The sequence below is a fragment of the Catharus ustulatus genome, chromosome 6 (assembly GCF_009819885.2).
Source record: "Catharus ustulatus isolate bCatUst1 chromosome 6, bCatUst1.pri.v2, whole genome shotgun sequence".
Taxonomy (NCBI): Eukaryota; Metazoa; Chordata; class Aves; order Passeriformes; family Turdidae; genus Catharus; species Catharus ustulatus.
This window is the reverse complement of record NC_046226.1, coordinates 35,329,110-35,344,514: the sequence shown is the minus strand read 5'-3', so window position 1 is coordinate 35,344,514 and position 15,405 is coordinate 35,329,110. Positions and strand designations below refer to the sequence as shown.

At 39.5% G+C, this 15,405-nt stretch overlaps 1 protein-coding gene across 3 annotated transcripts in view; it reads left to right on the top strand.

Moving 5' to 3' along the window:
• The first annotated feature begins 407 nt into the window (after positions 1 to 407).
• LOC116997616 (cytochrome c oxidase assembly protein COX16 homolog, mitochondrial-like) overlaps positions 408 to 15,405 on the top strand; it is a 44,909-nt gene continuing 29,911 nt past the window's right edge. Inside the window, exons 1-2 of one of the 3 annotated variants that reach the window (XM_033062582.2) lie at positions 408 to 508; positions 13,628 to 13,705. In XM_033062582.2, coding sequence (XP_032918473.1) covers positions 449 to 508; positions 13,628 to 13,705 — 138 coding nt within the window. In that variant the 5' untranslated portion in view covers positions 408 to 448. Of the gene's footprint in view, positions 509 to 10,016; positions 10,047 to 13,627; positions 13,706 to 15,405 lie in introns of those variants that run through there. The other 2 variants (XM_042779384.1, XM_033062583.2) reach the window with 2 other exon arrangements.

Sequence of the window (15,405 nt, the reverse complement as noted above, 5' to 3'; positions counted from 1 at the left end):
CGCAGCCGAGACGTGTTGGGCTGGATGGCACCGCACATGTCATTCCTAGAAGGTATGAAGGACTACTGGCTCTAAATATCAGAGTAAGGCAGTTCGCTAGCACTGTTGTAGCCAACTTTGTTTTGAAAAGGTTTTTTTGGTTCATTTTCACTGGGACAAGGGATAGCAATGCAGAAAAACATATGATCACGGTCGGCAATCTCCTTTCCTTAGGAAAGCAGGCTACAGAATGCAAAGATAGAGCTGGTGACCAGGCCTGCTCAACGGCGCTCACCACGGCGCTGTGAAGGACAGCGTGAGGCGCGGTGTGCGCGGGGCAGGGGCTGGGCCGTGCCCGCGGAACCCGCGTGTCGGGGCGCGGTGCCGGCGGAGGGGCCGCGGTGCCGGCCCAGCCGGGTCCCGCCGGAAGCGGGAGGGCGGCGCCGGGCCCGTGGGGCGGGAGCGGGGCATGGAGAAGCTGCGGAGGCTGTGGAGGGGCCGCACCATGACCTTCGGGGTGCCCCTGCTGGTGAGCGGGGCGGCGGAGCGCGGGGAGGCGGCGGGCGGAGCTCCGGGCGGGCGGGCAGGGGGCGGAGGAGGAGGCGGGGGCGGGTGGGCGCTCTGCTGGGCCCTGCTGGCACGGGCCGGGAGGGGGCGGCGGGAGCCGTGGGGGCCGTGTGCCCGCGCTCCGGGACACGGGTGTACAACACACTCCTAAAGATATTCCTGACTGGAAGCTGGGGAAAACGCATTTTGCTGGTTGGCTTGGTTTTGTTTTGTGGTTTTGTTTTTTTTCCCCTGTGGAACACCGCTTGTGTTTCTTGTCTTACTTTAGCTTTTCATTGGATTTTAAACTGCGGTGGCATTGTTCTGATAATTCGTACGTCTAAATAAGTGAAAGATTTTGGGTGAAGTGAGTTGATGGGCTATAGGTAGCAGCTGTGCTCCATGTGGTGAGTGAGGAATAACTTTTTAGAGTCAGCTGAGTTTAGGAGAGATCACTGGTGTCGAAGGATTAAAGCAAAAGTATAAGACTGTCTTACACACGTTACCTCCGTAGATAGTGCACGTTAGGTTGCATTTCTCTGTCCTAAGTACCTGTGTTCATTAGGCGGAAAATGAAAAACCTCAGATGCACTTATGGATAAAAACTCAGGAAGGAAGGCAAAAGCAGCGCCAAGGCCAGTGTCGTTTCTGTTTGTGCAATTCATGTCTCCTTATCCATCTATACTGTTGGTTTGCAAAATGTAAACAAATTTCAAGGTGGATAAAGAATGAGGCAAAGGATAATTCCAACACTTTTACAAAGCTACTGGAGAAATCAGTGTCTTCTTCCTCAAACGTTCAGCAGCATGCCTTGGGAAAACGGAGTGGACCGAAGAAGCATGTTGGCACTTGTTAGAGTTTAAAAGAGTTTAAGGCCATTATTTTAAAGGGATGTTAGCAGTGTTCTAGAGTAAGGACTTTGATTGAAGTTATTAATGAAGTATCTTTTCTTGAAATATTGATGAAGACTTTTGTAAGAAATGGGAACAGTTAAACCCAAACAGTGTGATAGTACCACAACCTACATGAAATCATTTGCTTCAGCGGCTCTGCTCCCTTCTGTTGCACACAAACTCTGCCTACAACACCTTTCTTGAAGTGATTTAGCGCTGTATTACAGATCATTAGCTATCCTGCTTGCATGCACATGTACCTGAGAGGGTGTCCAGAATTGTGCTGCTTTCATGCTTAGACCAAATTTATTTTGTTTTTGGACTTTTCATGTTTGAGTGCTCTGACAATATTCTTCAGTTTAATAACGCCTTGCTTAGATGTTAAAGGTTGGATACAGTTTTAGCTTATGCTGCTTTCGTTTATGTAATTATTTGAGGCTTGCTGCTTTACTTCTAGAATCAGGGAAGATCAGGCAGTTTAGTATTCTCTAGCTCAATTTTAACTCCATGGAAGGCCCGGGAAAAATACTTTGTGATTAAAGATGCTTAGAAGTAGTGACCTAGAGGAGGAAAAAAAATCAGCACTGCTTTTTAATATTAAGTATATCAGATTAACTGGTTTAGTAGGTGAGGACATTCAACTGATGCACAAGATTCTGATTTTGATAAAACTTTCTACGTTATCTTCCCTGTGAGAGTTACATTTCAGAGAAGTAGGGCAAAGATATGTTTCTTATCTTTTTAGTTCTCAAAAGGATTAAAAAGATACTGTAAAATGTAGTTACCACATGCTTGCCAAATTAAAAGATACCTTTGGAAGTAAGGTAGGTCCTGTAGAAATAATGCAGGCTGTAATATTGTGAAAAAACAGAAATGTCATTATAAGACAAAAGAACTTGTCAGAAGTAGAGTAAAACATGAAACAGGATTCTTCCTGTATACTCGGTCCTCAGCTGGAGTGACTTTTTAGTTCTGTGGTGCCATTCTGGAGATGATGATGAACTGTAAAGTCTAGAGGAAAGCAACATAAAAGGTAAAGCTGACATTCCACCTTTAAGGAATGCTTGAAGGAATTGACTAGTTTATTTTAGCAAAGTCTGCAAAGTTCTGTACATTGTACAATGAGAGTGAGGATTGTCTTTCCTCACTTGGGAAAGTACCCCCAAAATAAATATGTTAGGAAAATCCTGCTCTTTTTTAGGAAAGAGCACTCTGACATGTTACTAGGGTTTTTAAGATGAGCTTGAACAACCATCTGGCAGCAGTGGCATAGATTGTCTCAGTTCTGCTTCAGTGCTGGAGCCAGGATTTCAGCATCCCAGGCCTATGGTTGTCCTTTTGGCCATCCTCAATGTTCTTGCAAGATTTTCCATAGGTCATAGGAGGAATTTTTAAGACTGGTTTCTTTGACTTTGTATCGCCTAATTTCATTCTGTTCCTGTTGCGACAGAGCTCCTTCTTCCAGACACAATTATTGTGTAGAGAAATATTCTATTATATTTCTTTCCAGGATTTCATGTCTCCCTGCCTTAAAATTATTCTCCCTTGTGAATACTTCAGAGTGTTTCTGACTTGCTGCCCAAAGGCTTCCCAGGGAGTAAGAAAAAGGAAAATCCATGCATTTGTCAGTTACACAGCTGTCTGTGGAGCTGTGAAGGCATCTCTGAAGCTGAACAGAATTGTGCTAAAAGAGCAATTACAGCAAAAATGACAGTGAGTCTAGGCAAAGAATCAGAAGGAGCATGCCTTTGCAATCCTTTAAATTCTGCTGAATTTGTTAATAATACTGAAACCAAAGGTTTTTGTTAGATTATTACATTCTGTACATATTTTTTTCTCTCTTGATTGATGCAGGACTATTCTTCAGTACTGCTGAACTTTTTGTCAGTACCATATTTGCTTTTTTGGCAGAAAAAAAATAAAATGGCTTTCATATCTTGCTTTTATATACTGCATATTTGAAAGAAAAGGCTCCAAGGTTAAAAAGATCCTAATTCAAAGAAAAATGGGTGTCTCATTACACCCCCCTCCCCAGATATATATTTAAAACATTTCTTACTTTTTAGTGTAAATTATAGTTTTTTATTTGTTTGTTTGGTCTTGGGGCTGTTACAGTATTTCAGCAGAGAAGGAATTGGTTGATCTTTAAACCTCATACTGACAGCAGCTTTCAGAGTAAGATGTGTAAATCACAGTTTTCAGTCATACTTTCTCAGTAGCTGAAAGGGTTTCTTTGTGAGCACCCACAGATACAGTATCTCTGTGTGGCATAAAACAGTAATCCTGCGGGAGCAAGAGATGTAACCTGGTGTGGAATATCTCAAGTGCTTACAGGGGATCAAGGGAGTAGTCCCAAAGTATTTCTGATGATGGTAACATCTGTGTAGATGTTGGGATGAACTCCAGCAACCTTACAGGTGTATCTAAAATTTGCTGTTGCAGTAGAGGGCTGTGACACCTCTGTGGTAACTTAAACATCTTTGTCACCTATATTGACATTTCTGTTTGCTGTTTTGATTATGGGAACTCTTGCCTTATCACATGAAGCTTAACTTACAAGTCTTCAGCATTTGTGGCTCTCTCATAAAAGGAGATCTTCAATTTCTGCTGCTTTGTATTCCACAGCCAACTCTACCTGACCAAAAGGGATGTATCTGTCAATGTCATATTGCTGCAGTGATGCTTCTGTAAGATCCTGAGAGAGCAAGGCTCCTTGGTCTTGCAGCTGGTGCATCCAGCATCAGACCTTCCTATGGGACACTGAACATGTAAGGTCACCTCTCTGATACTCTTGGAATATCTGAAGTCTGCTAGAAGTTTTTTTTTCCAACAGGTTTAAATGATGGCTCTATATCACTAAGGAAACAAGTTTGAGTTTCAAAACTGCAAAGTAATAGCAAATGTAAAACATGTGTTAAAAATCCTCCTATTGTTTCATATGCTCACAGCACTTCCCAAGACTCGCCTTTGTGATTGTGTCTCCATCTCATTCTAGGCAAGGGTTTTTCAAACTCTCTAAGCTGCAAAATGAATGTGTAGATGCAGTTCCAGTTCTGTCAGTATGTTACAAGGAAAAAATTATGTTCTGAGTATCTGAAGTGACATTCTAGCAGAAAGAAAATATAGCCTGTGGTTCATTTGATAATTTTTATTGCACACCTAAAATAAGTATATTGCCCTGTGTGTTTAGATAGTAATGCATATTTTCAGATTTAAACTGTGTTCAACATTCTCCATACTTATTGCTGTAGATTTTGACTTCCTTTAATTTTTCTGGGGTTTTGTGGGTTTTTTCCCCCTCATCCTGTAACGGCTGCTTTTACAAGCACTTTGCGTCTCCTTCTGGATCTTTGGTGTTTTACATGGCATGCCTAGTATTGCCAAAAGAGAAGGTACAGGTGGCTTGGAGCAGTGAAAGATTTTACTATGATTAAATGTTTCTAAAATCTATTTCCACGAGTGATCATAAGCAGAGATTATACTACAATGCCATGTACACCGCTGCCCTGAACAGTGCAAGTTAACTTTGATAAACACTTTGTCAAGGGTGCATGTCATGTACAGGACTAGAAAAAAGGTCAGATTATAACAAGTCCCTAACAAAGCTGCAACAATGTGGCCAGTGCTTCTAGGCACCATTAGAGAAGGGCAGTGGCATCTCAGACTCTCATGAATGACCCAATTGTTTTAACAAACAAAACCAAAACAACTTTTCCAGACATCAGGACATGAAATTACATGTCCATGGGTTAGTTTTGTTCTCTGTTGTGAAGTCAGGGTCACCTGAGTGCAAGGACTGATGCCCAGAAATGTTTGGCAGGTATATGAAATAGTATTTTGTTGTCCTGTGAGCTACTTAAAGTGAACATTTACAGGGTTAATGGGTTAAATTTTCATAGATTTCTTTAAATTCAATATTTCTAGTTAATTTCATAAAAATCTGCTTAATTTGGAGTCCTGGGATATGCTAAATGCAAGGCATACTTTTTGCCACAGATTCTGGAAGATCTGCCTGTAAAAACATCATATGAACACTGGAAATATGGATAATTTTCCTTGGGAGTAATCACGATTCTGAGGTCTTATTGTTGCTATCAGTGTCTGAGTAGAAACTGTTATTACACTGTCTTCTGATATTGTTCAAAGAAGGATTACTGCAATCAGAATTTTTCACTTTTAGATCTGTCAGTGTTATTGCTAACATCTTTCACATTATTGCCTTAAACAATTCATAGTACTGAATTGCATTACTTTTATTAGTATCTATTACTTCATGTGACTTTACAATAAAATTTGACATATGCAGAGCAATTGATTTAAATGTTAATAATTTTTTGAGAGATGAATAGAAGTTAATATTCATCCATGAGAAGATAATTTTGACTTCTAGTATTTGTAGATAAATTGTGATTGTAAAAGTCACAAGTATTATATTTGCAGCCTAGAGAAACAATAAATACAAAACTGTTTTTAGAATTTAAAAGTTATTACTCCCAATCAGTGAATAACAGAGTGTTGTTTTTATGCTTCACTGACTTATATTAGACATGTTTGGTCTCTAGGCCTATGATGAGATTTGTCTTCTGCTGTGCTTCTGCTTTGCATCTCCTGTTCATCTGTTTGTGTTTGAATCCACAGTGGGGAGCTGTTCCAGACAAAACCAGCCCTGGAACTGTTAGTGCTGGTGTGGAAGTCTGTGTTCAGGCTGAATGGGCTTCTGTGGAGTCCAGTTTGTGCAGTCTGAATTAGCTGACTTTCATCTTTCAGTTGACTATTAGGTCTTAAAACTTCTGAGTTCTCCTTTTGACTCTCCTTAAATTTTTCATTTTCAGTCTTTAAGAACAGTTTTCCAGATACATGTGACAAACAAATAGGCACTCTTCAGTACTTCATATTTTCCCTCTGTCTCATTTCAAAACATAAAGGGTGCATTTGCATTGTTTAATGCTGTTAGAATGGACTCATCTGGCACTCAGGCTCTGAGGTTCTCTGTTGAGCCTCAGAACAGAAAGAGAAGTCCAGACTTGCTTGTTTTCATTGTGTGTTTAGTTCTGCCTTAGGTCTCCCACCTCTTCAAGGGCTTGTGGTGGTAAAAGTGTAAGGTTCATGTTTATTGTACATAATGTTTAATCTTCATTCCTTGTTCAGGATTAGCAATAGAGAAATAATACTTCTTGTGGTTTCTTTTTATGTTCTTTCATGCAGGTTTCAGTTCATTGCAGTTTTGAGCAGGGCCTAACATATCACAAGAACACTAGCTTGCCACAAGATGTAAACACTTTCTTGTTGTAGTTTACCTTGGCTAGATTTGAACCTGTGAGTTGTAGAAATGCTAATTTTAATAAGGAATTGAAATTTTGTTTTTTAGAAGCTTATGGAGAAAATGAAGGTGATGTTCAGAAACTGCAACTCGACCACCAGGGCAGACTAGGATTTCAGACAGCTGCAGAGTGAAATTCTTTTGCTATCTGACCAGCCCAAGCAATGTGTGTAATGCAAAATGACAATTCTGTGGCTGAAAATGCCCTTTTCTGCTCATGCTCACATTGAGGAATGTATGGGTTTCTATGTCTTCTGCATCATTCTTAGATTGGTTTCTATTACATACATTTTCTTTGCTTTAAAGCCTGTTATGAATTGGACATTTTAACAAACAGAAGTTTTATTTTCTCATAAGACATTGAATAGTAAGATCAAAAGGTTATGGACAAAGTTTGGGGCTTTTTTTGTTCTTTGCCCTGTAGCCATTCATATTTGTGATCTTTAAAATCATTACTTTGAACATTCTCTTACTGAGCCAATTAACCTGATACCTTGGGCCAAGCTTAATGTTCTGCATGTGTTCTACATGCTGTGCAAACTACACTCTGCTTTATCAGTCAGTAACAATTGGCTCCAGTTTATCCCAGCTGTTGTGCCTGAAAGCCAGTATGGTATCCATGTGGCCATCAACTGTTGTATTTCATCCATTTCTGAGTGTAATGCAGTTCAGCCTTTCTACAGTGTGTGATTCTAGCATATGCATTAAGTCAGAGCATTTGCTTATTTGATGTATCTTTGAATGAAATAACTCCTTATAAATGCATGGGTTTGGTTTCTGCTTTCCTCTAAAAGAGACCTCTGATGAGAACTAGAAGTTATTTCCATTTTTTTTGTAGACAGGAAGTAAAGGTAGACCCTTTTTTGTTTCCAATGGGGGTGAGGAGAGCATTTAGTAGGTTTCTGAGAGGACTTTGCACTGTTTTTCTCTCTTCCCTGCAGTTTCAGCTTTAGAGCCAAGTGCAGGAATGGCTGTGGGAAAGAAACTTAAGAGATTTAGAGCTGGCAGAGGGGGGCGCTTCAGGTTAAGATGAGTTGCCTGGTCTCTTCTGGGACTGGCAATTTGCCCTGCTACTTTATTTAGGGAAAAGAAAAGAGACTTCAGTCTTCTGGACTGCTAAATTGCCATCTTTCACCAGTCTTGCGCTGCACATCTGACAGTTATTTAAAAAGGAACCCCCCAAAACTCTCTTTTCTGTAATCACTGCAAACTAAACTAAAATAATTCACTTCTGCTCTAGTTTTGAAGCTTCTGATGAATAGCTGGAGAGTTCTGTAGCAGCAGTCTTGAAGCAGAGGTTAGAAAATTACCATGTTCCTTCTTTGTATACGTATCATAACATTTTCAACCACCGCGTGCTGTGCGTTGCCAGCACTAAACATTGTGATTTGGTTAATTTAGGGATTTATGGCTTTGTAATAGTCTCTTTCACAACTGAAACTGTGATAGAAATAGCTTTCTCTAACAGCAGCGATGCCTCTAACACGGCGAATTGCTGGTGCTGCCAGAGAAGCAGTTTCTTATTATTTTGTTAACCCAATGAAGTGGATTGCTTTAGATCATGAAGGAAACCAAAAAAGGGATCTGTTGTAAGTCCTAAATTGTGCTGTTATGAGCAGTGACCACCTGCTGTAGTTGGTGACAAATGAAAGTATTTCCCATCCTAGGATGTGGTTCAAGGGATCAGTCTGATGCTATCTGATTGCATAACATACTTCCCAATGGAGACGTGAACAAATAGAATTTTTAAAAGAATGTTATTAAAGAGAATTTTGTCATTTTTTACATAAAATGTTTATTGAGGTTGCTGAGCGTATGTGACAGATGGTGCTCTTATGTCACATCCTATCTTTCATTTTGTTTTCGAACATGCAAGTCTTCCATGCATGCCTAATTGCATTACAACATTGTAGGGGGTTTTTTGTGTACTCACTGAAACATAAAGGAATAATCCAATGCGGGATCTTTAATGGGGTTGTACTAGCAGTGCTGTTAAACTGTTTGCTTTGGTGTTAAGTATTGGCTACCTAGTATGGTTAATGATATTTTCCTCCCTAAGTTAAACTTCAGGTGTAAAGTTTAAAATGGGGAGTTACTGTCGTCTCATCAATCTGCTGAGAGCATTCAAGTAACGAGACAGATGATGTTCATTACACAGTGTTTTTTTTCTCTGCATTGTGAAGCAAATAAAATGAATAGTTCCCTCACAATATAAGAATGCAGGTATATATGAACTTTCCAACTTGAGTATCCTTCAGATGCCAGTGCCTTAATATTTTATCATGTACATTACGTATCTGTATAATTCTAAAATTGTAATGGAAAAAATGTATTTTAATTTTTATTATATGTGACATTACTTTTCCCCCTTCACTTAACAGGAGAGTGGACTTGATCCTGACTTCATTAGAATGTTGCCAACCTAACTTTTATTTATATGGCATCCTGAATAGCTTCCACTGTCTTTTTATACCTGGACTGGTGGATGGAGCATACTGAAATTCACTGTTGCTTTTGGGTTACATGGGGTAAATTTGTCCATTGTAGTGCTTTTTAGACTGAAGAGTGCTTTGTAAAGAACGTAGAGATTATCTGTTTTACAGCTTGGGGAACTAGAAAAGTATGTGAGACATACAGAATATGCAAAGCCAGGAAACCAATAATGGTGCTGGGAATTTTGAGTCTTATCCTGCTTCTAATTTTGACTGGTAATTCTTTCTGGTTCACTGTTGTCTGTAGATACAGCTAACTGAAATTAAGGTAGTGAGAGCATATCCCCTCATAATGCAGCAGAAGAGAAAGGAAACAGTTAAAGCCAAGACTGGTATTTCTACTCCATGCATTGTCAGTCACTGAGTCCTTTGCTACCTTTAATAGTATTACAGTTGCATGAATTCATTTATACCTTCTTTTATTGGCTTTTGAAACAGTTTTCAAAAAGGTAATTGACTGAATAGCTGTCCATTGCTGCTCTGGCTTGTGTAGATGAGTGTGATTCATGCTCAGGGCTGTCAGCTGACTATATTGACATGCTGTTGGTTGATTAAATAAGTGCTGAGTATGACTGATTCTGGTCTGGCTTTGCACTGAAGTCAGACATCATCTTTGGTTTTTTAGAACATAGGTTGAGTGGACTTGTGAATATATTATTTATATTCTTTGTTTGTATCCTGTGCTTTGCAATATTATTTAATCTTAGTCCTAACCTTCCAGCATTACACTTTGCAATATTTTAGCAGTGTTTTTACTTTCTTACAGCATCAATGTGCTTTGTCTCTGATGGAACTTAACTGATGTTTCATGGTAAGGTAAATCAGCCATTACAGTATTGGAAATGTAAAGGCAACTCTACTGGTAATGCCTGATAAGCTAAATGTGCCAACTTGGCAGGCTTATTATACTGCTTCTGCTCTATGAATAGCAAAAGTACATCACAATCCAAAGTGGGTTTTTTCCTCCTAATAGTACCAAGGCGTTGTGAGTAAAATTGCAGCGTCAGGCCAAAACCTGAATTGCAAAGCAGGAAATGAGAGGTGTGTGTATATCAAATTCTTTACTGTGTGTAGCTGTAAATGTAAAATGAGCTGTATCATGGATGGTTGCTATCAAGCAAGTGATAGGGTGTGAAGAGACAAAGTGAGTAGCACATGACTTACTTCATGCGACAACCTTCAACCGTATTTTTTGTAGTTGCAATGTACAGTACAGACTTTTAAATCTAAATAATGTAATATTTCCTTTTTAGCTTGAAGCATGGCTTTGTAGACCAGTCTTCCAGTTGTTCATATTGCATCTCATAACAGGATATACTCCATGCAAGTTTGTTGTTGGGCAAATTAATTTTTAATTGATATCACAAGTAATTGCTGCTTTCTGCCTGGTTTAGTAACTGAACTATTTCTAGTGCAGTTGCTTTTGCCTTGCCATAAATGTTCTTTGACAACATGCTAATATGGAAAAAAGGCAAGAAGCTCTGGTTTGTAACAGCCATAAACTTGTCTATAGCATTTGAGATTTGTGTTTATTAGGACTTAAAGTTTATTAACACAGTGGCTGTAAATTAACATAATACTTGTTAGGAATTAAAGAAGATCAGCTAATGAAAATTTATGCTGAGGCGTCAACCATGTTAAAATTCAATTGCAGTCTGATCCTTGAGATTTTCAGCATTATGTGCTACCATATCTTCATCTGACAAATCTTCTGATTTGATTGAATAAATCTTTAATAATGTTCAAGTTATTTTTAACCATTTTGAACGTTTTGTTTTCCGCTTTCTTTTATTTTTTCTTACCAAAATACTGACATGAGGAAGACTTTTCTTTCAGTTTCTTTTTTTTTCTGAGTATTTTGATGATTCAATATCTGCAAGATCATCAATCCCTTGAAACAGTTGTGGCATAAGTATGATGTCATCCAATTTTTGGTCATTCATGTTTCTAGTCACTGGACTTGGTACCATGTGATAATTTTCTGATTGGCTTTCTGAAACTAGTAGTCTGTGGCCTAGCAGCTGGGTGTTCATATTGCAAAATGTGTGTCTATTTGTTTTTATTATCAGCTAGATTTTAAGGCTTATTGAAAGGGCTAGAAAGATACTCTGGAGCCTTTAACTCATGGTTATTGATGAAGGGTTTCTCCTTCTTTGAACAGAGTACATCACTTCTGGGGTACCAGTCTGTACCTTACCAGCTTCTAAGTGTGTGTGTAGAGAGAGTGTTCATGTGGTTGTGAGTAATTTTACCTGCTTGGCGGGAAATAATACAGTCCTGCAACTTTGGGAATAAATAAGTGTAGAAGGCAGGTTTTGTTTCTAATTTCTAATGCTTTGTGGCCACAATGACATGAGATTCCACTTTCTGGAAAGAAGCTGCACTTTGGCTACCTGCACAGCATAATTATAACAATTCTTGGACACAGGCCATTGCTGCAAACCTAATATGTAGTAAGAAATCAGCTGGCCAAGTGTGTAGAAAACAGCAGTTCAGCAACAGCCTGTAATGAAAGACTAACAGCAAAGTTGCATGATGGGTTTTGTTTGGAATTTTTTTCTACCTTCACCTGGGTCCTCAGAGCATGCTTCTACCTTCCTTAGATGTGTGTCTGTAGATGTGAAGCCTTTTGGCCTCCTATGCATCTGAATTAACAGAGAACAGCAGACACTGAGGTCAGAGCCGTAGCAAGGGACCTGACTCTTACACAAAGTACAGTAATTTCACGATTATAAGCCGCACCATTTTGAATAAAATTTTGGTCCGAACCCAAAGTGCGGCTTATAATCAGGTGCGGCTTATGTATGGACAATGAATGAAAAGTTGCTGTTTTAGTTTGGAGGACAGGTGTTTACTGAGAAAGGCAGGAACTTCTCTTTGAAATGGAGAATGTAAACCCCCTCCCTCCAAATTATTATAATTTGGAAATCAAGGGGCTTTCAGGCAAAAATATGGAAATTAGGAATAACAGTTCTTTACTAGGGAAATCAAACTAGAAATACAGTACTACAAAGAAACAAACTCCAAACCCTGACAAAGTCAGAGCACAACCTGACACCCTGTCAGGCAGGGTGTTGGTAGTAGTCCCATTAAATGGTGGCTGCATCCTCCTGCAGTGACAGATGTGGCTTAGTTGGAGCAGTGCTCCTGTACAAGGTGCAGTTTTCCTCCAGAGGTCCAGTGGTGATGTGGTGAAATCCGGTTTTCCACTGGAGTCCAGTGGAGAAAGGGGCTACCTTAGTGTCCCAAAGCCTCTGTTTTTATCTTGGTAAGAAATGTTGGGCTCTTCCCCCTGGCTGGAGCAACTTTCAATGGGATGCAGTAATTTTATCAGTCCCACAGTGGGACTCAATGGCCATTAGCAGAAAATGACTCTCTGGAGGAAGGATGGGTTGTGAAAAGATAAAGAACAATGCCCCGCCTGGTTTCAATGGATGGCCCATTAGCAGATTATCTGCCATTGAGATAAGGACCACTGTCCCCACCCTCAACAGATGGTGATAGAACCTTTTATCACACTCTGTATTGTAAGATGCGGCTTATAATCAGGTGCGGCTTATATATGGACAAAAAACAAAAAGTTGCTGAAACCCAGAAGTGCGGCTTATAATCAGTGCGGCTTATAATCGTGAAATTACTGTAGTTAGATTTCTAAGCTAATTTTCAAGTCTCTTCTTTTTTAAACAATACTTGATCTTTGGATGGTCTATCCATTTCCAATGGTAAAAATACATACACAGTTTTGTGATCACTCTGTTATAAGAAAGAATAATATAATGATTTCTTATGTGGATATAAAGCCCCCCCATTTCTTCCTTTATTATTCTTAAGCTTCAAAGGCATGGAGGAAATTGCATGATAACTAAGGAGTAATAAAAGGATGGGTGTGCTGGATATGATTTCTTAGCCTGGGTGATAATATGTTATTGAACTATGGCTACAGTCATGGTCTGTTCAGAAGCTTAATTAGATCTGTTACCCGCAGACATCAGAGTAAGTCAGTGTGGCATTGTTACTTCCCCATAGAATCTGAAAATTTGTGAGAATAAAACCTGTGGCAGTAAGGTAAAGGTTCCTTTGCTGCTGTTATGTCAGGAAACCACATGGGGAGGGAAAAGAAGGGGTAAGAGGAGAGGAAGTCCCTGGGAAGTCTGAGTCATGTAGCAGCTGTCTGTACAAAGGAGGAAATGTGTGAAATTCAGGCTCAGAGAGTGGAAGAAGGCCCCTGTACTTATTTTCTAAGGTAATATTTTCTTCAGCCCCCAATGTTTCTGTTGGAAAAATTGTAGAGTCCCTTGGTAAATGGATTGGGTCAGTATGCACACTATTTTTTGTAGGTGTGCAAAGCATTCTTTTCCGTAACAATCCTAACACATCTGTTTTCATTCTGTTTTCAGCTCTATCTCATTGGAGGATCTTTTGGACTCCGTGAATTTGCTCAGATAAGATATGATGTTCACAAACTACATGGCAAGGTACTTTAAATGGTTTCCTTTGCTTTTCATTTCCTTATGCCTACATGTTGCTTTCTAAAGAATTGATAGGACAAGCAGACTTGGTGTAGGGGATTTGCCTTTCGCTGCTTGGCCCTGAGCTAGAGCTGAGTCTCTTAGGCAGTAGGCAGAGTAGGTAACAATAAAGGGGCTGACATGATGATGAATCCTTTGCCATCCGTGAAAAAATCAACATAAATAATAGAAACATTTTGTTCCTTTGGTTGATTGTAAGTGGCAGTTCTGAATCCTGAGAAGGAAGTGCAGTATGTCTAGAAGGAGGTTATTGCAAGGGTACTGTATCCAATTTAGACTAAGAAAACGGATATTTTAAAAGGTTTGGTTTTCAAACAATACTTGGCAGCGAGCATATAATGTTAGACAGTTTTGGGGGTTTTGCATTGACTGGGACAAGCAGGTACCTTTGACATTGTGCTGCTTTCTGTTCTTTAGGCCTTGTGAAGGAAACAGGAGCTAACCATTGTTTCAGAATATCCTGTATATAGGAAGCCTTTTTTAAAATTAACCTGAAACCTCCTGTCCGAGGGAAATGGCATATTTACTAGTGTTACCTACACCTCCAAGTGTAACACTAGTTCCAGACTGAATATTAAATGATCTGAAAGGAGTGTGTCCATTCAGCAGAAAGTAATATTGGCTTGCTTTCCCTGATTTGGTAATATGCAAGTCTGCTATTGCAATGCAGAGAGACTTTCTGGTCTCAGAGCTGCTGACTTGCAGGTTGCACAAAGCTGTTTTAAAGACTATGTCACTTTATAGAAAAACAAAAATGTGCAGGGCTCTGAATGCTGTGATTTTCTACTGTGGTGAAATCTTTGAGATCCTGAGCTGTTGAGAGTTTGGAGACCCTTTGTTTTGTCTTAGACACTTGTGGGCCATGTAAATGACTTCAATCATTCCTATTGTTGTCTGTGTTGCATACCTGGTTATGGCCTTCCGTGCACTGTGTGGTCCACTCCTGCTCAGAATTGTGTATGACAGAACCTGTAGACCAGGAGAGTAATCTTACAGATGTTTTCACTAGTGCTGTCTTCTGGGTAGCTATCTTCTGTAATTTCTAGCCTTCTAGGACCATTTGGAGCCTTTTAAGTTTTTCTCCAACAATGGGGCAAGAATTTGCCTGTTGTGTTTGTTTTTGGGTCAGATTAATACTCAGTGTGTTGCATTTGACCCCCATGATCTGCACTGTGAGAGCAACCTGGGGAAAGACATTGCTAATAGTTGTGCTAATTGAGATCCAGGGAAGCATTACTGAATTAGTCAGTAGTACGTGAAAGCTCTGAGTGGAAGCTGCTTTACCCCGGAGCTCTTAAACTCCGAAAAGCTAAAAGAAGACTTCTGAGTTATGCTCTAACCAGTATTACTTCAGTCTGCAGCATCTCTTTTGTGTATTCTTTTCCTTGCAGTTTTATTCAGAAGTAGATGACATTGAAGTAAAGAACAGTGCAGTATTGGCTCAGAACTAGCAACACCACTTTGGGCTTGTTTGTAGATGGACAAATCAAAACAATCTGTTCCATTCATTTCTGTTTCTATCTCCATAAAAATAGAGTTGAAAGCGATTCTAATTCACTAAATAAGACAGCAAAGGAAACTATTTTAATGGATAAAAAAATCTAGTTTAAAATGTGCATGAAACTCAGGAAAAGAACATTAATACA